General features: G+C 37.5%; 1 protein-coding gene across 8 annotated transcripts in view; it reads left to right on the top strand.

The window, feature by feature from the left end:
- The window catches only part of MTDH (metadherin), a 57,310-nt gene extending 31,001 nt beyond the window's left edge, over nucleotides 1–26,309 (top strand). For 3 of the 8 annotated variants that reach the window (XM_047089037.1, XM_047089035.1, XM_047089034.1), the window contains 6 exons: nucleotides 2,901–2,999; nucleotides 9,685–9,809; nucleotides 16,494–16,601; nucleotides 19,681–19,821; nucleotides 22,372–22,528; nucleotides 23,204–26,309. In XM_047089037.1, coding sequence (XP_046944993.1) covers nucleotides 2,901–2,999; nucleotides 9,685–9,809; nucleotides 16,494–16,601; nucleotides 19,681–19,821; nucleotides 22,372–22,528; nucleotides 23,204–23,274 — 701 coding nt within the window. In that variant the 3' untranslated portion in view covers nucleotides 23,275–26,309. Of the gene's footprint in view, nucleotides 1–583; nucleotides 674–2,900; nucleotides 3,000–9,684; nucleotides 9,810–16,493; nucleotides 16,602–18,999; nucleotides 19,042–19,680; nucleotides 19,822–22,371; nucleotides 22,529–23,203 lie in introns of those variants that run through there. The other 5 variants (XM_047089032.1, XM_047089031.1, XM_047089038.1 and 2 more) reach the window with 3 other exon arrangements.
- Nucleotides 26,310–26,903: the final 594 nt, after the last annotated feature.

The raw sequence follows: 26,903 nt of genomic DNA, 5'->3' as shown, positions 1-26,903 counted from the left end.
TATGTGCCTTAAAATACTCATTTATAGGTAAGAAATATCTTGAAAATGTTAAGGAGATAGTACAGTATAGTGGAATGAGTGTGGACTAGTTCAGACAGACCTATTTGGTGTGAATCCCATTCTCCCACATACTGATTTTTATGGAAATTAGGTTAGTTCTTTAACTTGTATGAACCTCATATTTAAGTAGTTGTGAGGATTGGCTATAATGAATGTCAAGTACCAAGTTCAGTGCCTTGACCCAAAGTTAAATAATAAGGTAGCTGGCTAAAGTGGAGAAAGGCATACATAGGCTTTGGAAATCAGCTTAAGTTTCAGTTATGGCTCAGCTGTTTTCTGGCTATCAGCAAGTCAGTTAACTACTCTGAAATTTTGCCTAGCAGGGTTACCCTAAGGATTAGAAGTGGTTGATACGAAGTTTGGCAAATATAATAGACATTTAGTAAATGGTAGCTATTGCTATATTGTGGTCCTAATTACTAAGGTTATCTTTAAGATTGTTATCGTAGTTTAAATCTGTACATATCTTTCAACTTTTCTTTTGCAAATTGAAGGTTCCAAGTGACGTTCTTTATTTTAACAGCTGCTTGGTCTAGTGTGGATAGGGGAATGAATACCTCTGAACAGAATTCTGCTTCTTTTGCATCTCTCACACTTAACTCTGCTGTTTCTGGTATGTGAAAACAGTCTTTCATTTAGTTAACAAAAAAATTTCTGTTTAAATTCATTTTAGCTCTTGCTATTTGGAAAATAACCCAGAGTCAAGTGCTGCTATTAACATAAGTAATAGATATATAAAATAGCAGAGGGCTTAACAAAAGGGGGAGAAAGAAAGACCTAAATTTTTTTCTGCAAGTGGTTCCTTTCTGTAGTGGAGATAGGAAGATTCTGTGACCTAACATAACTGAAAGTGCCTTGGCACACGGACAGGAACGCAAATAGAAGGCCTTCCTTCCCTTTAGGGTCACGATACTTTTCTGTTACTAGCGTATTTCTGCCATGCTTCTACTTGCAGTTTGCCTTTTATTTCTGTTTGCCCTTTTATCTGTTTTATTCATCATGAATTTTATAGCTAAGCCTTTCAGGTTATGTAGAACCTCACATAAGAACTCTGCTTAGAGTATCTGTTGATGTAGAAAATACAGTATTACTAATAAACTATTATCAATTCAGCAGTACTTAAGTGAATATGCCTGTTATTAATCATGTAGAAGTCATATGTACTTAACAAATACTACATAAATATGGGAGGTGTTTAGTTTGTAGCATTTGGTTCACGTCAGACTTCATGGACCCAGTGTACTAATTATGTAGCTCCACAGTGTCTGGAATCACTAGAATAGCCGTTCGTAGGTTTTTTTCCATAAAGGGCACAATAATATTTTAGGCTTTGTGGGCCATACTGTCTCTGTGGAACTACTTAATTTGACATTGTAGCAGGAAGGCAGCCGGAGAGGATGCATAAACAGATGACTGTCTGATTTTGAAATATTATTTTGATTTTTTTTCCCAGCCATTTGTAAATATAAAAACTGGTTTTGGCTCATGGGCCACACAAAAAAGTGAGTTTACCTTTGGCCCATGGGTCATAGTTTACCAACCTCTGGTCTCATAGACTGCATTTCAGTTCCAGAGATACAAATTAATTGCCTCTTTCATTTGATGACTTGGTGCAATGCAGATGCTATTTTCTTCATATATTCAGAGAAAGCAGCATTGGCGGCTAAAAAAATAGCAGTAGTGTTACTTTAGTGCTTACTTTAGTAAGCAGTTAATATGCTAATTATATATGGATTTATAGGGCTATTCTACTTGTCAAAATTTATATTAAAAAGTATGTAACTTTGACTATATATCAAGCCATTATATTAAGAGTTATGGGCTGGTAAGTTAGAGGAAGGCTGCTAAGATAATCTATAACCAAGTGAAATGTGTAAGTTAGGAAGGACTTTCACAAGAGGACATGATTTTATGTAAGTCTTTTACACTAACAGGTTTTCTTAAGCATTTCTTTCTGTCAGTGGCTCTGAGTCCTAAGGGAGTATCAGAGTCTCTCAAGCTTTCCAGTACATATGGAAATTCTGATTGAGAAAGTCTGGGGTATAGATATCCCTGATAGATAATGAATTTATGGCTATAGAACAAGGGCTTTTCACCTGGCATCCATGAGTTTCTGAGCCCCCAAAATTATATGCAAAATTTTGTGTTATGTTCCGGGCAGTAGTCCATCAGAGCTTTCATCAGATTGTAAGGACTCTGTGACCCCATTTTCTCCTTCCTCCCAAAAAAATGAAAACAGAAGAAATTCAGACGAAGGTAGACGCTTCTCTTTAAACACACCTGAACTTACCATGGTCTCTCTACCATCAGCACAACTCTCCTGCCTCTGACTTCTCTCTGCCTCACCTCTCTAGGTAATCATCTAGGTCTTTAACTTTTCCTTAGGCATAAGGTTCTAGCAAACCCAGACATTTTCTAGTTCTCTCCTTCGGGGCTCTCAGGATATAGGTGTGTACCCTTGAAACATTCAGGATTTCTTTTGTGCTTTATTATTTTTCATTGAGAACAAAAATAAAAGAACTTTTTTTGGATTTTTTTGAAATTTGTAGATACTCAGTTTGAAATACGTATTATAAAAGACAAAATACGTATTATAAAGACAAAAACTAGGGACAAAATGTAGTTCTAATCCGTGAATTAGATCAAGTGATTATCATGCTTAATCTGAAATTACCCTCAATTCTACTTTTACTTATCTTAACTCTTTCTAATGTCTGAATTTTTCCTTTTAGGGGAAGTAAAAAATAATTTAGTCTCCGTATGCAAAGTATAGAACTATTGTTATGAAACATCACTAGAAAATTCCATTTTTAATTTTATTGCATTCGTTTTCATTTAAGGGTCTACTGCTGAGCCAGTTTCTCATTCTACCACTTCTGATTATCAGTGGGATGCTAGCCGTAATCAACCCTATATCGATGATGAATGGTCTGGGTTAAGTATGTCCTTTTAAAAATTATGCTTTTGCTTTTGTTTTTGTTTTTTAGAATTTTCTTCCTAGCACCCTAAATTCATGCTTTTAGGTTTTAATTTTAATCCTAATTTTCACCCCTTAGGTCATAGTAATATAATACCAAATGTGTACTACTTATAAGCTAATTACTCAATAACTGTAGAATTTAAATTCACTTTCTGTAATTGAGGCAGTATTTAAACATGACTTTCTTATAGTTGCTTTATAGTTTTTCTGTTTTTTTCTATTTTTTGTTTTAAATGAATGTTCTTAGTTTTAGCATAATAGAGTGAATATAATATGCAGGAATTGCTTTTAGTTTGTGAGGTATGCAAGTTTTGTATTAGAAAACTGTTTTCTTAGCCTGATTCCCAGTGAAAGGTTAAAGGCAAGAGTTCTAAAAAAAAAAAAAAAAAAAAAAGAGGAAGGGGAAAAAAATACAGTTTTTACGTTCAGAAAACTTATACCACCTTCATTTTTAAAAAATCCGAGATTTTTTTCCCCCCAGCACCTCAAACCTCAGAATATACTCCTTTCTCAAAAATTTTACAGCACATCCTTTTCTACTGTTTATTTAGCACTTTTATGTTACTTTGTGGACTTTTCCACCATGTGGCCAGTGTGAGAAAAAAAAATTTTTTTGAGATTATGGTTTCTTTGAGTTGAATGAATAAAATGAAACGAACCCACTAGAAATGGGAACTCTCAATTACTCTTCCATCCTCAGTACTTAGTGCAGTGCTTTACATGCGGGTGTTCAGTAGTAGTGATGATAAGAAATGAAAACCCTTGACTATGTGCCAGGCCCTCACGTAAATTTTGTATGTTTTGTTGAATGCTTATAACAGTTCTACCAAGTAGGTGTTTTTTTCCCCCACACTTTCCAGATGAAGAAACTGAGGCAAAGAAAAGTTATCTAACCTAGGTCACACAGTTAAGTGCAGGAGGTGGTAGTCTGGCTCCAGAGTTTAAGCTCTTACCCACCATATGGTACAGCCTTAAGGATGGTTGCAATCTCTAAGGTAAAATTTGCAACACAGTGGGACGCTTGGGTGGCTCTGTCGGTTAAGCATCCAACTTCAGCTCAGGTCATGATCTCCCGGTTCAGGAGTTCGAGCCCCACGTCAGGCTCTGTGCTGACAGCTCCAGAGCCCGGAGCCTGCTTCCGATTCTGTTTCTCTCTGCCTCTCTCCCACTCACACTATGTCTCTCTTTCAAGAATAAATAAATATTAAAAAAAATTTTTATTTTAATTAAAAAACTTGCAACACAATACAAAAATTAGCCCATAGATTACTTAGTCTTTGTAGATGAGCTGAAGCACAGTTCTTACAGATCAAGGGAAGTGAGTTTGGAAAGGTAGGTTAGGCAGTGAAAAGTCTTGAGCTCCTGGCTAAAGACTAGGGATGTGGGGGGCGCCTGGGTGGCGCAGTCGGTTAAGCGTCCGACTTCAGCCAGGTCACGATCTCGTGCTCCGTGAGTTCGAGCCCCGCGTCAGGCTCTGGGCTGATGGCTCAGAGCCTGGAGCCTGCTTCCGATTCTGTGTCTCCCTCTCTCTGCCCCTCCCCCCTTCATGCTCTGTCTCTCTCTGTCCCAAAAATAAATAAACGTTGGGCGCCTGGGTGGCGCAGTCGGTTAAGCGTCCGACTTCAGCCAGGTCACGATCTCGCGGTCCGCGAGTTCGAGCCCCGCGTCAGGCTCTGGGCTGATGGCTCAGAGCCTGGAGCCTGTTTCCAATTCTGTGTCTCCCTCTCTCTCTGCCCCTCCCCTGTTCATGCTCTGTCTCTCTCTGTCCCAAAAATAAAAAAAAAAAAAAAAAAAAAAAACCATTGAAAAAAATAAATAAATAAACGTTGAAAAAAAAAAAAAGACTAGGGATGTGGGGTTGGCATACTAGTTTAGAAGGTATTTCCTAGTTCTGGTCCTCACTTTAAAATGTAATACTTCCTGTGGCTCAGACTTACCTTGGAATCTAGATTAATTGAACTGTAAAATGGAACAAATAATCTTGCATACTACTTCTGTAGATTGTTGTGAGGTTTTAATGTGGTAATAAATGCACGTGAAAGCTTTTTGTAAATTATGGAGAAGAATGCTCAGCTAGGTACAGAATAGAAGTGAAGAGTGTTTATAGGAATGATTGTAGGAGAATAGTAGTGAAGAATCTGGGCAGCTCTGGGCTGAAGCTGAGGAAAACTGAGCCTTCCGGGTTCTGGGCTTCCCTACTTGGACAGAATGACTCCACTTTTATCTGTTTTAGAATTCTTGTAACGTGAAAAACACCATAGACTGCTAAAATAAAAGACTGAAGAAAAAGTGTGTATCCACGGAACTCTGTTGAAAGTAAAGAGTATCAAACACCGTCCATCTTTCCACACTGTCTCATTTGTTAGGCTGTTGGCAGTCTTTTTTTTTTTTTTTTTTAATTTCTTTTTTTTTTTTCCTAACGTTTATTTATTTTTGAGACAGAGACAGAGCATGAACAGGGGAGGGTCAGAGAGAGAGGGAGAATCTGAAACAGGCTCCAGGCTCTGAGCTGTCAGCACAGAGCCTGACGCGGGGCTCGAACTCACGGACCGCGAAATCATGACCTGAGCCGAAGTCGGGCCCTGAACCGACTGAGCCACCCAGGCGCCCCATCGTCTTTTAAGTCCCGAGTTACTCTTTAACCAACCTCATTTTCTCTGAATTTTATTTTTTGTTATCTTTAATGTGGCTGATTTTGGTATTCAGGGAACTGAAGTATTAAAGAAATTTAATTAGCATATTAGCATATTAGGGCTCATGACTCTTTATAAAATGCATGATTTAATATTTGAGATTACTAATCCACAAAGTATGTATATATGTGTGTATATGTGTATGTATACACACACACACTAGCTCTCCATTTAACAATGTGATGTGATTAATACGTTGACCTTCTTGTTTGAGGCATTGACCTCATCTGACAAGAAGGTAACACTTGAGTATAAAGTTAAGATGCTATAGTACAGAAGATAACATTTTTTTAAAGACTGATAATCTTGTAATTGATCATAAAGGAACAGCCATCATCATAACCCCTGTAAAAAGTGAGATTATGAATTCACATCAGAGTATGAATGAATTTGCTGCAGCATATAAAGGGGTTAAGAGCATGAGCTTCAAGGACAGACTTCCTGGGTTTGCTCTTACACAGGTGCATAGTCATTCTGTGCTTCTGTTTCCTCATCTGTAAAAAGAGTAGCCCTTCTTCCACAGTTAATTCCCACAGAGAGAATTAAATGATAAAGTACATATATAGCATTTAGAACATTGCCTGAATATTCAGTAAATAGTAAGTGCTATGGTGCTGCTGATACTCTTCTTGGGGCAAAATTAGTCTATGCAGTGGGGCTAGTTAGTATTGTCTGAACACTAGAAAACGTCTTTCTAACATAGTTGTTTTATTAAAGTCAGTACTAAAGTAAGTTCTGGTCAGAAACAGCTGACAGCTGTTTTTTTACTGAGGTAAAATAGAGATTAGTTATGAGATGCTTAAACTTAAAACATTTTTCACACAAATTAAATAGATAAATTCTTTACCATTTTGAAAGGACACTAATATGGCCCTTTGAAAAGATACTGGCAAACTGTGGGAGACTTTTGAGAAATGAGAAGTTACTCTATTATAAGTGGAAAAAACTATACAATGAATGAAACCATACTACATCGTTTCCTTAAGGGAAAGAAATTTAATTAGCATATTAGGGCTCATGACTCTTAAGAATTATGTGTTGAGAGAGCGCCTGGGTGGCTCAGTCAGTTGAGCGTCCAGCGTCAGCTCAGGTCATGATCTCACAGCTTGTGAGTTCGAGCCCCATGTCGTGCTCTGTGCTGATAGCTCAGAGCCTGGAGCATGCTTAAGATTCTGTGTCTCCCACTCTCTCTCTCTGCCCCTCCTCTGCTCATGCTCTCTCTCTCTCAAATATAAATAAACATTAAAAAATAAAAAAGAATTATGTGTTGAGAAGTCTTCTGGTGACAGCTTTTATGTTTAGGTTATCTGTTGTTTTATATAGTAGTTTTATTTATTCCAGTTAATATTAAAAAAAAAACAAAAACCTAATCTAAAATCAGTAAACTTGGAACAATCAACAGAAAGCTTTATAAAGCCAGTAGAGATTTGTGCTGCTGTTAATGTTCTTTAAGAAGTTAAATCATAGGCTAAATTCATTCCCCAGACTTTCTGGTTATATAAGCCTTTAAAAAAATAATGTTACTAAATACTTTACAAGATTTTTACACCTTATCTCCTCCCACCACCGTATGTATTAAGAAAATAGTTTGTTTATATGTTACTATGTTGCCCACTCACGTGTCTAGACTTTTTTTCTTTTAAAAGAAAATAAAGTTTCCTTTCTGACAAGAGGCCTTAGAGACTAGCTTATGAAGAGAAATTTTCCAGATCTGCATTTCTTATTTGTGAGATTTAAGCAAAATCTGTGACATTCAAATCTCTTAACGGTGTTGCTAATGAATGCTTAATGTAAGATGAGCAATTGGTTCGACATCTATATTTATAAAAATGATTTCCACATTAAGACATACCAGTGTATCTTATTGAGAGATTTATCAGGATTGTAAGAAATACATTTTTAGTTGTCTATGCCCGATAGCTTAGAAACTGACTTTCTATTGTTATGTCATCAGTGATACATAAACACTACACCTACCATTTATTGAGCATTTACTGCATTGCTGTGTACTACTTTAAATGTATCTACTATAATCTTCTTAGCACTCCTATGAAGTTAGTATATAGCCCATTAAGATTATGAAATCTGACCCAAATCACATAGTTGTTAAGTGGTAGAGGCAGACCAATATTCAGATGTGAATCTGTTTGACTCTAAGGTCCATGCTCTTAACCCCTATGTTACTACTATGTAATACTGCCTCCGGATACCTGCTCCTGGTAGTAAATTTAAGAAGGATCTTCCTTTATTGTAATATACTTCATACTTGTAATCAATTGTTCCGTGTTTTTCTTCCGCTAGACTATAAATTCTTATGTTTTCAGTCTCCATCCTCTACTGTTTGAGCCCTCTTCTCCCTCTCCACACCCCATGATAGAATCTTTCTCTCTGTACTTAATTGTCTTTTATACTTACCTATCTTCACCTCTAAATAGATAAGACCAGGAACTCCATGTGGGGAGGAAGTATATTGTTCTCATTTTTCTATCTCTAGTACCTGCCCAGCTCAAGTTCTAGTACATAGTAAGTGCTTAATAAGGTGAAATTCCTGTAATTCCAGCGACAAGATATATCTGTTGTTAATGTATTATTTTCTTTAATCTCTTCTTCATATAAATTTGGTATCCTGTTTTACAGTTTTGTCTTTTTTTTTTTTTACTTTGAGCATTTTCCCAGATTATTATATTCTTCTAAAACATTGGTTTTAAAGCCTTCATGTGGTATCATAATACCTCCCCTTTAAACAAAAATAATGGAGTTCACATGAAAAAATAAGAATAGCAGAGAAAATAAGAATGCAGGCAGATTTGTCATTCTAGTTACTAACAGGTATTACAGAATTATATATGGCACCATTCCAGGAATATATCAGTGAAATAGGGTAGAAATTCTAGAAACAGACTGAAGTGTATGTGAAAAAACTTACTAGTTAATAAAAGTAGCATTTGACATTAATGGGAAAAGATTGGATTTTTCATTGGAGCAATTATAGAATGACTAGTTAACCATTTAGAAATAAAGCTTAATATCTATCATCTTAAACCACTGGGAATGAAACCTGGCTATAAGTAGTCATTGCAGAAGTAGATGTGGAAGCATTTATGAAATCCAGGGAGAGGGGCAAGAATTGACTTTGAGAGCTACTTAACCAGGATAAAGCCAAAGATTGTTTTTCCCTTTTTAGAATAAGCAAGGAAGTAAAATTCTCTGGAGTGAAAGAAAGGAATCTAGGAGTCTAGAATAAAAATTTATTCTTAAGAATAGACGATAGAAACCCTGAAAGTGACTTGGCCTATTTTGAAATAATAAAAGTAGCATTGAATAATCTGGAAAATGTAAGAAGGTACAAGTTATTAAGTATTAAAGGAGGAAGAGGTTGTAGCCATTAAAAGTCATAAAGTAATTTTTTTAAAAAAAAGAGGAAAGAAGACATTAAATATTCTGTCATGACTTGGTGAATTTCAAGAGGAATGTAGTCTTGAAAAGCTGCTAAAGGGCAGGAGACATGATGTAAAAGGACAGGTGGGAGTATAATTTTGGCACTGCTGTTAAAGATTGGTTACTTCCGTACCCTAGAAAATAAGTCAATTACAAAACTGTAATGACCAAGTCCCAAACCAAGTTAGACCTAAACAGTGAAAAGAGAGCAAAATTAGGAGATAGGTAACAAAGGAATTAGGGGGAGTGGAATTAAACGGGTAATTCTTAAGTTTTCTGGGATTTTTTAGAAATTCCATTTAATTAGCCATATGATGTGCCTAGCAGAAGTTTGACAAAGGTTTTTACCATCATGTTACTGGGTTCTCTTCTAGCTCTTAAAATATGCTTGGGAGAAAGAAGGAAGAACAATAGTTTATAGTTACAACTTAGTTCAACATAAGGAACTTTAGTTTTTGCATTTTAGTTTTTGGCAGAAATGATAGATACCTAATTCACACTGTTAAATTTTAGATGGTCTGTCTTCTGCTGATCCCAGCTCTGATTGGAATGCTCCAGCAGAAGAGTGGGGAAATTGGGTAGATGAAGAAAGAGCTTCACTTCTAAAGTCCCAGGAACCAATTCCTGATGATCAAAAAGTGAGTAAAGGCATTGGCGGTTATGTCTATTTCTCTGTGCACCCAACTATGTTAGAATTACTGGAGGGTACATTCTGTATCATAAACACATCCAGTGGTAGAATTGCTTCTGAGCCATTCTGATCATACTTGATTTAATCATTGTGCCTGCATGCCTTCTCTATATCACTGTTTTTTCTTTCCACAAATTATTGAGGATTCTAATATGTGGAAAGCACTATTAGGCACTGATAAGAAAACACAGTTCTTTTCTCTTATCAGAATTACTATAATAGTTGATATATTATAACAGCAACTAAGTGTGTTTAGAGAAGAACAGAACGGTTGCCAATGAAAGAGTAAGGAAGGCTCATGACGAGAACACCACGAAAAAGGTGTCAAGGCGGGAAGATAGGTGAACAGTTTAGTGGAGAGGTAAACATTACACGTGTGTGGAATCCATTAATGACAGGATCTTCCCCTTGTAGGCCATATTCCTTAAAGAAAGGAACCATGAAGTTTTTATTTTTGTAGCTCTAGCAACATGCTTGGCACTCAGTAAATAAATGAATGATACATACCTTGCCACATTTTTATGAAATTCTATAAGTGATTAGAACCTACTGACAGCTTTTAAACTAGGGATAACCTAACCATCACTAGGGTTAGGAAAGTTAGGCTGGATACAGGAGAAAGAGAAGAAGCTTGGGAAGCTATTTTGTACTATTTTGGGGTAAGTGTTAAAGAGGCAATTACATGAATTGGGTAGGAGATAATTAACTAAACTGAGAGCTTTGAAAAATAAATGGAAGTAATTTACAAGTCCTAAAGCTACTGATCAAACTTTGCAACTCTTGGTTGTAGGAATAAGGTTGGAAAGTCCAGAGGCTCTGAAGGTAATAGGGTCATTCAACAAATTACTAATTGAACATCTGCCACGAGTCAGGTATTGTGCTAGTGGAGGAACAAGATAAAACACAGTTACTGCCTTCAAAGAGCCTACAGTCTAGTTAGGGAGGAGAGGAAGAAGACAGGCATATCAGTGGGTGAACGTAATGTTACAGTTTGTGCCAGGTATTACAGAAGCACTTGGAAGTTTTAGCAAAAGCATCCTAGAGGTGAAAGCAGAATGTGAAACAAAGAGTGGTCAGAAATTAAACTGGAGAAGAGAGGCATGGACCAGATGCTAAAAGTTCTTGAACGTCATTTAAAAACCTAGATTTTATGCTATAAATAATGGAGGGATTTTAAGATGGAAGGATTCTACTGGCAGCCCGTGTAGAAAAAAAGGAGTAGAGGCATATGTGAATAAAGGTAGGAAGGCCAGGTTAGAGGTTGGTTAGTTAGTCCGGGACAGTAATGGTAAGAATGGTACACAGAGGGGTCCCATTGGCTCAGTCATTGGAGCTTGCGGCTTTTGATCTCGGGGTTGTAGGTTCAGACCCCATGTTGGTTGTAGAGATTACTTAAAAAAATTAAATCTTTAAAAAAAAGAATGGCATACAGAATACAGGGCAGACTTAAAATAATAAATTGAAATAGGGGTGCCTGGGTGGTTCAGTCAGTGAAAGCATCTAACTCTTGATCTCAGCTCAAGTCATGATCTCAGGGTTGTGAGTTCAAGCCCTACATTGGGCTCCACGCTGAGCATGGAGCCTACTTAATAAAGAAATAGACTGATTGATTGAAATAAAATCCACAGGACATGTGATTAGAATTGAATGGAGAAAGAGTCATCGAAAGACTTCCAGGATTTTAGGTTGGGTAACTGGGAAGGAAGGTGGAAGTAGTGTTCCCAACAGAGAAGATACGGGAGCAAAAGCTAGTTGACTGGGGGAAAAGATGGTTGGTTCCATTTGGACTATGTTAAATACGAAGTGTTTTGTAGAAATGCCTAAGAGAAGTTGGTTTTATACCAGGTTAAAGTTTAGGGAGAAGGTCTGTGTTTGGAAGTTATAAGCATATGGTTGTTAAACATTTTGAGGGTGCATGAAATATCTAGGAAAAGTCTGTAGACCTGAAAAGCGCAGTGGGATGAATAGGAATCTGGGAAAGGGAAACTCCTCCAACTTTTAAGAAGAAACAAAAGCGCATGAAAGAGACTGAGAGAAGAGAGTTCTGGGTCACAAGAGGCTGAAGCATTTGCTGTCTGGTAATTAAGAGCAGTTTCATTAGAGGAGCGCCTGGGTGGCCTCAGTTGGTTGAGCATCCAACTTCAGCTCAGGTCACGATCACAGAGTTCGTGGGTTCAAGCCCCACGCCAGTCTCTATGCTGACAGCTCAGAGCCTGGAGCCTGCTTCAGATTCTGTCTCTCTCTCCCCCTCCCCAGCTCACACTCTGTGTGTGTGTCTCTCTGTCAAAAATAAACATTAAAAATAAAAGACCAGTTTCATTAGAAATCTTAGAATAGTAACCATATTGCAGTAAGTTGAGTAAATGAGGGTTAGAAAACAGTATGCTTTTTTAATGTGTTTTTTTAAAAAGTAAGTAAGGATAGGAATGGAGGAGAGGTAGTGGATGACAGTGAAACTCTAGTACCAGGAAGGGTTTTGTTGGAGGTTGTTTGTGCTTTCATGATAAGAGAGATTTTAGTGCAGGGGTTGGTAAACTTTTTATTAAAGGTTCATACAGCAGTGTAAAAGCAACCACAGACAATTTGGAAATGAACTTTATTTACAAAAACTGGCATTGGGCTAGATTTGTGGGTTGTCAGCCCTTGCTTTACTGTAGATGCAAAGAGAAAGGGTCTAGAACAAAGTAAAAGTTACACATAAATAAGAGATTTGGCTAATAGAGTAAGATCCTGGCAGTAGAGGTGGGGGAACCTTAGGCATGAGTGGATTGTGGGTTGGCCTTTGATAGGATGGTAGTACCTCTGATCTTTAGAGACCAGAGAAAGGAAGAGGTAGTAATGGGATTTATTACTAAGTGTGTAAATAAATGTAGAGGGCGACAATTAACAGGTAATATGAAAGTTGAGGGGGTTAGAGGGAGAAAGGGATGAATGGGCAGAGCACAGAGGGTTTTTAGGGCAGTAAAACTACTCTGTATGACACTGTAATGGTGAATTCATGTCATAATACATTTTTTCCAAACCAGTAGAATGTGTAACACCAAGAGTGAACCCGAAGGTAACCTGTAGGGGCTTTGAGTAATGATAAGGCAGTGTAGGCTCCTCTATTGTAACAGATGTACCACTCTGGGGGGGGGGGGGGTAGGGGGAGTATTGATAGTGGGGGGCTGTGCATGTGAGGTGGGGGAGTATATGGAAATCTCTGTCTTCAGTTTTGCTGTGAACCTAAAATTGCTGTAAAAAATAAAGTCTATTAGGGAAAAAAGCTTCCTGATAATAGTACCTTAACACATAGTAACCATTCTGATATTTGTTGAATGTTTAGTGAATGTACAATCAAAAATATATTTCTCGGGGGGCGCCTGGGTGGCTCAGTCGGTTGAGCGTCCAACTTCGGCTCAGGTCATGATCTCACGGTCCCTGAGTTCGAGCCCCACATCAGGCTCTGGGTTGATGGCTCAGAGCCTGGAGCCTGCTTCCGATTCTGTGTCTCCCTCTCTCTCTGCCCCTCCCCTGTTCATGCTCTGTCTCTCTCTGTCTCAAAAATAAATAAATGTTTAAAAAAAAAAATGTATATATATTTCTTTCTTTCTTTCTTTCTTTCTTTCTTTCTTTCTTTCTTTCTTTCTTTCTTTCTTTCTTTCTTTCTCTCTTTCTTTCTTTCTCTCTTTCTTTCTTTCTTTTCTCGGGGTGCCTGGGTGGCTCAGTCGATAAGTGTCTGACTTCAGCTCAGGTCACGATCTCACGGTTCGTGAGTTTGAGCCCTGCATCGGGCTCTGTGCTGACAGCTCAGAGCCTGGAGCCTGCTTCAGATTCTGTGTTTCCCTCTCTCTGCTCCTCCCCCACTCACACTCTGTCTCACTCTCAAAAATAAATAAACATTAAAAAAAAAATTTAAAAAAATATATATATATATTTCTCTAACTGAAACTTCCTTGTGCCTTATCATCAGAATTACAGAGTAGAACCACTGAATGGAATGAAGACTATCATATATCATAGCAGTTCTTTTTTTGAGTGTATTCAGAGATCATCTTTCATATTTCTTAGTAAAAATGGGACACCATCTACATGCCCATCAGTTGAGGAATGGAGAACTAAAATGTGATAGGTCTGTACAGTTGCATATTAGATGTTAAAAATCAGTGAAATAAGGTACATTAATGTCAACATGAATAAAATCTCAAAAAACATGCTGAATGATGGAGGACAGGTTTACAGAAAGATACAATATGATACCGTTTGTGTAAATTTTGTGTGTGTGTAAACACACCTGAATTTATAAAAAACTTGATGGAATGGACATGAAAGAAGTTCATGGTAAATGGTTTACCCCTAGGGGAGGTAGTGTGGGAATGGGATCAGGAAAGGGGGTGTAAAGGAATTTTAAGTTTATCAGTAATGTCTTTTACTTTCAATTAGTCTAAAATAAATTTGTCAAAAGTTCTTTCATAGGAGTTAAAAATGGTATGGAGTTGGTTTCAGCCTTTCCCCCATAAACAAAAATAGTGTTTAGGCATGAGGAACTATATTTCCTTTATGGTTGGATTTTAATTGGCTAAGAAGCAGACTGCCCAGAGTCCTTGGGACCTGAATATCCTTCAGAGGATGCATTTTTTTGCACGTGGTGTTTTAATCACTGTGAGCTTGTGGTGAAAACTTCTGTGGAGGTTTCTCCGCAGCTGGCAACCAACTTGGACTGAAAATCTCTTAGCTAAGTTTGCATAGGGTTTTGTTTTTCCATTTGCTAGTAATTTCTGTGAACTATTTGGTGGTTCATGAGACCTCCATAATCATCCTAATGACTGTGCTGCTGAGCAGACAAATAGTAGTCACCCCATCATCTCGTCCTGTAAGGGTAGGCTAGGAATCTTGGCTTTCATCTGTGCAGAAGACACAAAAAGCACTTTTTCATAGAAAAGTCAACTTCATGGTATGTTTGAAAGGATCTTATGGATACCAATTTAACAGTTCTAATTCACTATTTTAATCATGCAGAATGTTGTTTTCAGTGACATTCCAGCTCAGATTCAGTTTTTTTAAATGTTCATTTTTGAGCGAGAACGCTAGTGGGGGAAGGGCAGAGAGAGAAGACGGCAGAGAATCCAAAGTAGGCTTCACGCTATCAGTGCAAAGCCCAACGTAGGGCTCGAACTCACAAATCTGGAGATCATGACCTGAGCCAAAGTCTGACACGTAACTGACTGAGCCACCCAGGCACCACTCAAAATCGATTTTTTAAATTAAATCTTTAATTTTGAGGTAACTGTAGAGTGACAAGCACTTGTGAGAAATGATACAGAGAAATCCTCTGTACTCTTTACCCAGTGTCCCCCAGTGATAACATCTTGGAAAGCTATAATACAGTATCACAACTAGGATATTGGCATTAATGCAATTAAGATACAGAACATTTCCATTCTGTAAGGATCCCTCATGTTTCCCTTTTTTTATAGCCACCCTTTCTTCCTTCCTGTCACCACCCCCTTGTAACCCCTGGCAACCAGTAATCTGTTTCCATCTCTATAATTTTGTCATTTCAAGAATGTTCTAGGAATAGAATAATATAGCATGCAGCTTTTTTGTACTGTTGGGGTTTTTTTCACCGAGCATAATTCTCTAGAGACTCATCCAGATTGTTACGTATCATTACTTGGTTCTTTTACTTCTTAGTAGTCATAGTCTGGATATGCCCCAGGTTGTTTAACTGTTTTCCTATTGAAGGACATTAGGATTGTTCTTCGCTTGGCACTGTTGTGAATAAAGCTGCTATTATGCATTCGTGTACAGGCTTTTGTGTGAACATAAGTGTTCCTTTTTCTAGGATAAATGTCCAGGAGTATAATCCTGGGTTGTATGGTAGTTGCATATTTAATATATTAAGAGATTGCCGAACTATTTTCCAGAGTGGCTGTATCACTTTACGTTCCCGCCTACAATGAATGTGTGATCATATTTCTCTCCATCCTTGCCAGCGGTTGCTGCCATCACTGTTTTTTATTTTAGCTATTCTGATAGGAATGTAGTGAACTCATTTTGGCTTTAATTTGCATTTCCCTAATAGCTGATGATGTTGAACATCTTTCCATGTGCTTCTTTGCCATCTGTATGTCCTCTTTCATGAAATGTCTGTTCATATTTTTTGCACATTTTCTAATTGGAGTATTTACTATTGAATTTTCTTTATATAGTCTTAGATACAAATCCTTTGTTGGATATGTGGTTTGCAAATATTTTCTCCTACTCTGGAGCTTGTCTTTCTCTTAGCAGAGTCAAATTCATTTTTATTGCACATAGTGCTGCATTTAAACTCTGAAACAAAACAGAATTACCTATCCAGTGAGTTTTAAAAACCAAGGTTTGCACAGCCCTCTAATTTGTCTTGCAGTGAGTGATGAAAGATGTAAAAAAAACAAAAAGTGGTCTATCGTAGACAATAGGAGAATGAAGTTCTCTTTACTTTGTTCTTTTCTAATACACAATTTTAGATCCATTTTATTACTCCTTACTAATTCTTGCTTAGAATTTACGAGATAAAGACTGAGCCTAATGAATGAGATTATGCCATAATTTCTGAATAATGAAAACTTAACCAATTGGTTCACTTTAATACTTCTGCTTTTAACATCAGGTTTCAGATGATGACAAGGAAAAGGGAGAGGGAGCTCTTCCAACTGGGAAATCTAAAAAGAAAAAAAAGAAAAAGAAGAAGCAAGGTGACGAGAACTCTCCTGCACAGGTAGGGCATCAAAACAACAGATGTGACTCATAAAGCACCTACTGCCGAAATGTGAAAAGAACATGCAGATCCAAAGTATATGTAGAGATAAAAGACACAATATGAGCTCTCGGGTTTACTTGCAAAGTATTCGAAAAGTCACAGAATCTTTTAAAGATCTTATATATCCTACCGTAATAAAACTGTATTGCTCTGAAAAAATCGTACCAAAGGGGGGAAAAATCATACCAAAGGTGTAAACCCAAGGTAAATAAATTAAATTAGATGCATTTTGGTTTATATTAGGGTGGAATGGAAAAGGAGATGCAGTGTTGCTCACAGACAGAAACTTCTTTTGAGTAACTGGGATTCAGCAAATTAGAATTTTAACACAGTTATGGGGCGCCTGGGTGGCTTGGTTGGTTGAGCATCCAGCTTTTGGTTTCGCTCAGGTCATGATCTCAAAGTCTGTGAGTTCGAGCCCCGTGCCGGGCTCTGCACTGACAGCACGGAGCCTGCTTGGATTCTCTCTCCCGTTCTCTCTGCCTCTCCCCTGCTTTTGCTCTCTCTCTCTCTTAAAATAAATAAACTTTTTAAAAAAAGCATATACAATTTTTAATTTTTTTTTTCAACGTTTATTTTTGGGACAGAGAGAGACAGAGCATGAACAGGGGAGGGGCAGAGAAAGAGGGAGACACAGAATCGGAAACAGGCTCCAGGCTCTGAGCCATCAGCCCAGAGCCCGACGCGGGGCTCGAACTCACGGACCGCGAGATCGTGACCTGGCTGAAGTCGGACGCTTAACCGACTGCGCCACCCAGGCGCCCCGCGTATACAATTTTTAAAAAAGGAATTTTAGCACAGTTAGAACAATTGGGCAGAATCTTACCCTGCGTTTGCACCCAGTTTCACTTAGTCCCTTTTCGTTTGGCTTCTAACAGAAACTTTCTATTTATGTCACCCCTACATTTTCCTTCTTCATTGGTCTTTCCTATTTGGGTAAAATGTTTAGATTATAATATAGATGAAAACAAAGTTCTTATAATTTCAAACACACTAGGTTACTAGAAGTCTGCATGGGTTTCTCTTTGAAAGTTCCATCACCATTACCTTACAACTTAGAAAATCTTGTTCCTTACTTACAACCTTGTGACTAATTGTTTTCATTCCTTTAAATGTAGGAGATAGCCAGAGTTTCTGGAAGATAGCCTACAAAGAATTTTCCTGTTTATCGTTCTCTTTGGGGAAAGTTGCTGCATGGGTTTTTAAGGAATTATGGGTTTGGTAATTTTTGTTGAGGGAAACGTGACCTGTTATAAATGACCCCAATCTGTTTTCAGTATTCGTTTTTTCTCACTAGTAAAGTTAACGTGACTGAGATCAGTGGATATGAAAAACTAATAGGAGTGCTTCTCTTAGCTGAGCTAGTTGATGAGAAATGTTATTGACAGTTACCTTTTGTTAGTGATACTGTCTGAAATCTATTTAGCCAAACTTTTCTTAGATTTCTGTGATTTCTAGGATAGCCTTTACTTAGCCTGTTTTTTTCTCTTTTGTGGATTAGGTGAGTTCCTTTTAAAAGAAGTTTTGTGGGATAGATGTAATCTGTAAATTTCAGTTTACTGGCTAAAGGTCATGAACTTGTGAACATTATTTTGGTATTCTGATACTCCTTTTTCAAATGTTTGATCTGTTTTCAAATACAGTGAGAAGTAAGTATACGGGCTTTTGAGTCAGATCTGTACTCACATTTCAGTTTTGCCTTACTGCTTGTTTTTGTTTGTTTCACTTTGCACACGTGACTTAACTGCATAGCTGCTTTGAGAATTAAATGAGCTATCCATAAAATTCTGTGTCAGGTACATAGTGTATAGCATCCTATCCGTAATACATTTTGGAATTTGTTCTTTTTAATTGTGGGTATGTGGTTGGCGGGCTTCTTTACCATTAGTTACAGTGCAGCTTAGGATGGAAGTAACTGATGTCTTCACGTTAATTTTGCACAGATGGCAAATCTTACACACATACCCAAAGCTACTCATTCAATTTAAATTCACAATACAATTTTGAATTATTGTCTAAACTCAACTACCATCCTGAACAAGTTTTATAAAATAATCAGTATTGGAAGAAGACTTTCAAGATCATCCTAGCCAGGTGTTCATATGTATGTGTTGGCTAAAGAACAATACAATTAACAACGATGGTCCTATTTAACATATTCAAGTTATATTTATTTCACATATCTAAGCATGTAATGTGCTGTAGAAGTATTTTTTGAAACTTTTTTAAAGTCCAAAGGCCTAAGAATAGAAATGTTAAAGCTTAGGTAGGACCTTAGAAATTATGTAGGCACATTTCATTTTATAGTTGAGGAAGCTAAAGGGAAACTAAATGATTTGTCCTTGACATTGCGCAGGCAGACTGCAGCAGGCCAGAACTGAACTGTCCTTTCTACTAGGTAAGCCTAACTTACCTACAGAATGCACTGAGGTACAAATATTTTGTTCCTTGAAGAAGTCATTAAGTGAAATGTTATTTCTAAAGTATACTTAGTTCAAGTATCACCTGATTAACTGTGCTTTTTTAAAAGAAAAAATTTCTAGTTTATTTTGTTTGAATTGGTTTAGTAAATTAGAATGGTTTGCATTTGAAGATGGGAGTGTATTGTTTTTTAATTCACAGTTGATTTAAGTCCCTGGAGAAAGCAGGGATGATGACTGTTCCAAATGTACCTGTGTATTTTAAATCTTTGAATGATTGTTTTAAAAATTGTTTTAATGTTTATTTATTTTTGAGAGAGGGAGACACAGAATCCAAAGCAGGCTCCAGGCTCCAAGCTGTTGGCACAGAGCCCGACTCAGGGCTCGAACCTGTGAACTGTGATGTCACGACCTGAGCTGGAGTGGGATGCTTAACTGACTGAGCCACCCAAGCGCCCGAATGATTGTTTTTATATGCTCTATTAAGCCATTTGGACAGTTACTGATGTGAAATTATTTTCTTGGAATATCTTTTGGACATTAATAGCACCAACCAAGTAGATTTTTAATTAGTAAAAAAGTGATTCATATCATCTAATGACTACTCTTCTCTGTAGGACACGGAAGAATTAGAAAAAGAGATTAGAGAAGAGCTTCCAGTGAATACCTCTAAAGTCCGTCCAAAACAGGAAAAAGCTTTTTCTTTGAAGACCATAAGCACTAGTGATCCAGCTGAAGCACTCATCAAAAATAGCCAGGTAAGTTTTTTAATATTTAAGGAGTAAAATTTTGATGACTTGAAAATTGTGCCATAACTCATATTTTATCGAAGTACTGAGTGCTAAGCATTACTAATCACTATTTTAAAGTGCTAAGCATTTTAAAGACACTAATTTAGCCCTTAAAACAACCTTCCAGAAAGCTGAGATCTATTATATAAATGAGGTTGGAGAAGTTAAATAACTTGTCCCAAGTCTCAGAACTATCAGTGGTGAGACCAGAACCACTGGACTGTATTTTCTCCTGTTAAGTATCTAGACATACAAGGAATAGATTGCTAGAGAAAATGCAGCTGGTTGCATTTCCATAAAAGCCAGTGCATAATATATAATAGGACTGTGATCCAACCTCTCAAAATGGGACATTTATGTACATTTTGGGGACAGATTCTTGAAATATGTGCTATTGGTAGAAAATTTTGAGGTGTCAGAAAGGACCATTTTATAAAAGGTCTAAGCCAGTGACATAAAGATTATAGCTTTTTAAAATCTTGTTTCTCTGGGTGCCTGGGTGGCTTAGTCGGTTGAGTGTCCGACTTTGGTTCAGGTCATGATCTTGCAGTTCATGGGTTCGAGCCCCACATCGGGCTCTGGGCTGACAGCTCGGAGCCTTGAGCCTGCTTCGGATTCTGTGTCTCCCTCTGCCCCTCCCCTGCTCACGCTCTGTCTTTCTCTCAAAACTAAACAAACATTTAAGAAAAATTTTAATCTGATTTCTCATAAGGTAAGTTATATACAAATATATGAAATCGTATACTGGAGTTTCATGGTTCATTTATATAGACATTCAAAAAACTTGTTGAGAACCTACTATGGGCCACACGCTATTTCAAAGGATATATATCAAAGAACAAAACATAAAAATCTTTGCCTTTGTGGCACCTGGGTGACTCAGTCAGTAGAACATCCAACTCTTGTTCTCAGGGTCGTGAGTTCAAGCCCCACATTGGGCATGGAGCCTACTTTAAAAAAAAAACAAAAAAAATAATCTCAGCCTTTGTGGAACATACATATTTAATGAAACAGCTTTAGACAACCTGAGTTACAGGAATGCCTGGCTGGCTCAGTTGGTAGAGCATGTGACTCTTGATGTCAAGGTTGTAGGTATAGAGATTACGTAAATATAAAATCCTTTAAAAAAAAAAAAAAAAAAGAACCTGTGTTACCACTAAAAGAAATAATTTGTAACAGTCTTGTACTAAAATAAAATCTTAACCATACTTCCTGTTTGGATTTTAATTCCCTAAGAGGAAAATTCCCTTTTGAGATGAAAGGCTGCAATCTCAGTACATGCATAGGTTTAATAATAGGGTTGCAGAAGGTCATTTGACATTTTGATGTTGTTAGAAAGTCATTTTCAGAAGCCATCTTGTAAAGACTATTTGAGTCCCTCTGTGACTTAACATAGATTAAGTGAGAGAATAAAGGGGAGAATACTGGAAATAAGTACTAAAACTTTTGGGTATGAAGTAAATAGAACATTAAGAAAGCTGAACCAACCAAGACAAATGCAGCTTCAGATACCTAAAATAGAAGAAAGGGATCCTAGTAATTTCTGGGGTACACACAGCTTCCTCTTGTTTCCTTTTCCATTGAGCTTTCTTACACCCAGAGATCCTGGAAGAATGAGAGGCAAGAGAAACATAGTGATGTTTCTTACCCTTGTTCTGATATTCAGAGTCAGGATTTGTAAGCAAAGCTAAAGGGTGACTTGACCTCCTGCTCGTCTGTTCCAGCCTCCAGGCGCTCCAAATACTGCCTCTCCTGACCGTCCATTAACAGTTAGGCCTCACTGAGGCAAATCAGTTAATTTGCCTCCTTTCTGCTTCCAGGCTGGAGAGGAGAAGCAAGGCAGTAAGAGTCTAGGCCCTCAACATTATGATTTCACTGCCAGAATGGATAAAACTCTGAAGATTTGAACATGAGTTTTACTACTTACTTTCATGGAGAAGGACTAGTAGTCCTAGTCTGCTAGTGTTTTAGGCTAGCATAGACCACATAGGCTGTCTTTGCCCTTGCATGGGAAACAAGCTGTTGCTGCTCTGTTTGAGTAACCCTTACATCTCCAGAAGCAGAGAAGGGGGTGGTATCACCTACTGGGAGTTCAGAAAGGAGCTATTTTCTTTGTCTTTCACATGAAAAAGTTTCAAGGAGTTAAGAGTTGGTGAGAAGTGAACAAACCATTGAATCACTGAAACATCAAATCGTCCTATTTCTAATGAACAGGAAAATGTGAAAGTTCATGAAAATGGAATTATTCGCTCCTACTTGAGATTCAGTAAACATCTTGTAATTCTGTGCTTTTCATCCCTTTTTATCTCCACCTCTATTCATGGATGTTGTAGGTAAACGTTTACTTGGTTATGCCACTAGAGGGCACGCACGAGTTGTAGCCCTCCTGCTAGTAAATTCTTTGGAAATCATTTTAGTATTTACTTGCTCCTCAGCAGCCTCTTGGTATTACTTTGATATTTAATTTTATATGAAACTTTTTACAGAGGAATTTAAGGTAATTTTATTCCAAAATAGCCTATCAAGACTCTTCCACCTGCTGTTTCTACCGAGCCATCTGTTATTTTATCAAAAAGTGATTCTGACAAAAGCTCTTCCCAAGTGCCACCGATGCTACAAGAAACAGATAAATCCAAGTCAAATACTAAGCAAAATAGTGTGCCTCCTTCACAGAGTAAGTAATTCTCCTTTTTAGTTCTTTTGTATGTTTTCTGTACTGTTTATATAAAAGTTAATTTCTTAGAAGTCTGAAATATTTAGACTTCTAATCTTGGAAGTCTGATAGAGATTAATAGAGCAGCCCTTCCTTCCTTTGCACAGGCTAGATTCCTTGGCATCTTGTGGACCTCAGTCAGTTATGAGGGTCAAGAGGCTGAAATCACCCCAGGAGAGACTGGGTGTCCAGGGACATAGACAGCGGAGGGCTTGAGACATGCCCTTGTCCATCTGGTCCCTCCCTTTTTCTGTGCACATGTTCTTGGGACTGCTGTGAATTGTCCTGTGCCTTCTGTCCCCTTTTCCTCCCTTTAGCTACCTTCAGTATCCATTTTGCCCATTTTCACTTTCATTACTTAGATGGGTAATGCCATGTTAAATGATGGGTTTTCTAGATCAAAACCGGTGCAGTACTTTTCATGTGATTAAACAAAATAATACATTGGCATTCAAAGGAAAAGGGGAAGGTAGCCATAGAATAACCTAAAAACATGTGACTGGGACTTGAGAAGTTACACATAAAGGTTGAAGAGTCATTAGTGGATTTCAAAGCATGTTTTCATTGATGGTACTTTGATATTTTTGAGACATAACAGTATTTTCTCCTGTTTTTTCTTTCTTTTTTTCCTCTTAGCCAAGTCTGAAACTAGCTGGGAATCTCCCAAACAAATAAAAAAGAAGAAAAAAGCCAGACGGGAAACGTGAATATATTTTTCCTGCATTGGACATGTGTTTGTAAACACTGTCTGGAAGATTATGCTGTTTATGCAATAATTTGTGAACATGTACAGAGTTTTATATAAATTTAAACCAATTTTTAAAACAAAACTGTGAAAACAACCACCATAAAAATGGAATCAAAGGAAAGTTAATTTATGAAATTAAGAGGTCAGCAGAATATACTACAGTGCTGGAAGACACTTGGGGAAAGTCTTTTCAATTGAACAAGAACGATCTTAATTTAAGAATATTACCCTGGTTTTACAGCAGTGCCCTGTTTACAACAGATTGTGCCCTGTCTCATCTGCAGCTGAGGAATAAAGGATTCTGATTAGAAAGAGGGTTGCCTACAAATTGGTAGGCGGCCTCTTGGATCTTATGCACGGAACTTAAAACCATTTGAATCGTTTTATGCTTAAATCAAAGTGCTTTGATCAAATGCATAATCTGCCATATCTTTACATATATGTTGGTAGCAATTTGTATTAAAGGAATCACAAGTGCAAATAAAAGGTCATTTATCATTTGTTAACTAAACTCATGGTTTAGTTTACAATTTTTAAAAAGTTCTTAATTAAAACATTGAACATGCAGTTGATGCTTGTATGGCTTATGAAGTTATTTTTGATAGTCTTACATTATTACTTGAATTGTTCAAAGTTCAGTATATTTTAAATTAAGAAAGGTAAACTATATGTATTTGTTTTATACTTTTAAGGCTCAGACTCACAAATAATGCTCTTGTTTAGGATTTGAAAACTTCTAGGCAAAGTCCGACTTAACGTTTTCCCCTTTCCTTAGCAGTTACTTTTTCCCAACGTCAGCTCTTCTTCATTGCTAATCCGTTTCCGATGTTAGAAGTGGAATCTTTCACGAATTAGTTATGCAGACAGAACTTTGAGTATATGATGGAGAATGAAAAACTAGAGTCAGACAGCTTTAATTGACATTGTCAAGACCTCCAGTTATCAGGAATACATTTTTTTACTGCCTTAACCTATAGTGCGTAGAATATGCATCAATTTCTTGAGGGAGATTCGTGTTTTTATAAGAATTTTCATGTAATTATTGCAATTGTGGTCAAACAAGGAACGTTTTCTGCTTGAAACTATTGATTTAAATGACGTGTGAGATGCTTCACCATTTTCAGGCACTGTGTAATTCTCTTGTAATAAACTGGCAGGCATCTTTGTACCTATAAATAGTGCATGCTCAGCCATGTACACTGTAAATAGCCTTTACCAAACGTGTTTGACAAGGACCATAATTAACATCACTTAGTGAGTTGTGATAAAGAAAAAAAAGCCATGATTTATTTGATGTGATTGGCTCGTTTTTATGTGGCGCCAAGAACGAAACTGTTTAACAGCGTAACCAATGGTACCGATCTGTCCATCCAATCTTGTCTTTATTATATCTGATTGTGCTTTGATAGTATTGCATTGTCATACTGGGAAAGCTAAAGAAACAAAATGGTTTTAGTTTTGCTGAAGACTGGCCTTATTAATGGACAGCTTTCCTAACAAGCGGTTATTAACTTTTATCAGGTGTTAACATCTGTTTCAGGAACATGGCAGTATGTTTACATGTCAGAAGTTTTGTTTAATTCTATGATATTTCTAAATTGATTTGTTTAAATAAATTCAGCAAATGGATAGCATTGTTTTTATTTGCTTCAACACTGGGGTAAGTAAGCTAAACTGCCAGGAGTTCGTTTCTTCAAATGACTTTATTCTGTTAGCTTTACATAGAAGTTTCCTCAATAGATCCAAGGACTCCTAAGTTGCCAGCACTTTGTAAAGGTGTCACAGGAGAGAATTTGAGAAGGGGTCTGTATAATTTTAGAATGTGCCAAAAGATCTGTGCTCAGAAAACTCAGTTGAACTCTCTCAACTCTACCTCACCATTTCTTTGTCTTAGAATTTTGTCAGCCATGTCCAATGTTGGTCTTTATTTCTCCAGCTTAGTATCTTCTGTATGACCCCCCACGGTGGGTGTTTGAGACCCTGACTTTTGAGGAGAGTTGTAGTACATTGCTAAGCAGGTGGGGCCAGCGTGGAGATGCCTCTGTCTCTTCTCTCTAGCTCAAGAGCCAGTACATGGATTTTATGTTTTAAGAGATGGCAGCTATGAGTGATAAATTAATACGTTTCTTTTCTTCCGTATGCATGAGATGAAAATTCTTGCACAATTACAGTATCATTCAGTGCTTTTTACCTGTTCCAGAAGATCTTTATATGGCATCCAGTTAGTTTCTGGAATCTGAACATAGGAATTGTTCTCCATCATCAACCTCAGAAGGCACTAAAATGAAGGTAGTGATTCAGGGAGAAGAGGAGAGAGAGGAGCCTATTGTCCTTTGGAGGCTTGGATTAGATGCTCCCCAAACTGTTAATAGGGAAATAACTGATCTCTTTAGGCTTTGTCAGGCCTGAAGTGGAACCTTGTTCTGATTAGCAAAAGAACCTACTCAAAAAATCTCTCTAATCCTGGCTGGAGTCCGAATACTTACTGCAAATCCTTTCCTGTTCTGGAGCAGGGTTTAGGATTTTCCCCAGACTGGAATTCTACCTATCCGACCCCACCTTGAGCAAAACAATAGTTGAGAGAGTCCAAAAAAAGTGTTGAAATAAAATGTTGTTAATGTAATTTACCATGTTTACTTTGTGCATGCATTTGGGGAGGGGAGGGGAACAGTGAAAATAATTTATCCAAATCTAATGGTATTATTTCATAGGCTAGTCCAGTTTGTATTTGGGTTAAAAATAATTGAAGGGCAATATTTAACTACAGAGTTTAGTTTTTCTTAATTAAAAACAGTCCTCTATTAACGTAGTGTGAAATATCTCTCAAAATTGAGAATTTAGGTTTAAGATGTCTAAGAGATGTCTTAAGACTTTACTGTAAACTCATTGCACAAACTGGAATTACTTTCCAAAAGACTTAGGGAATGCAAATATGTTCTTTGTAAAATGCATTGAGTATTGTAAATAAAACATACCATTTTTGTTTTGTTTAAATTGCTCGTTATAGTTCGCTTATGGGAAGGGACTTCAGTCATTTTGCATCCTAAGCTGGTCTAAAGGCAGTTACTTTTTGATGTTCTTGATGCTTCTTTCCAAAGCCATAGGTGCACTTGCAGGCTTTACCGTTAGGAAGTCAAATATTTATGGAATTAAGCACCTCGTAAAATATCCGCTTGTGACACACGATGTTCTCTGTGAGGAAACAGCTTCCACCCTCCGTCATCTTAGCAGTAGATATCACTGCCACTGCGTCCACTTCTTAGGTTAAGGACGTTAGACTCAGAAATTGGCATTATTTATTAGTGTGGCTGTGTCCCGAAACAGTAGTGACTTAAACAAGAGAGAAGTTTATTTTCTTGTGCATGTAAAAGTCCGGAAGGCCATGCAGGGCTGCTGTGACACTACAGGGTCGGGAATCCAAGTCCCTTCTATGTTGGTCCTCCCCGTTCTCAACATGTGGCTTCCACGTCCTGGTCGCAGACAGCTGCACGCTAGAAACCTTCTGTCAGCATTTCTGCCCGCTTCCTTTAGCAACGCTTCTCACAAAGTTACATCACGTAGGCTTATCAATGCAAACTTAAGACACTT

Source organism: Lynx rufus, unplaced genomic scaffold (genome assembly GCF_022079265.1).
Source record: "Lynx rufus isolate CCGP_SWC_20201006 ecotype Redwood Valley unplaced genomic scaffold, mLynRuf1.p SCAF_26, whole genome shotgun sequence".
Taxonomy (NCBI): Eukaryota; Metazoa; Chordata; class Mammalia; order Carnivora; family Felidae; genus Lynx; species Lynx rufus.
This window is presented reverse-complemented; position numbering and strand designations above follow the sequence as displayed.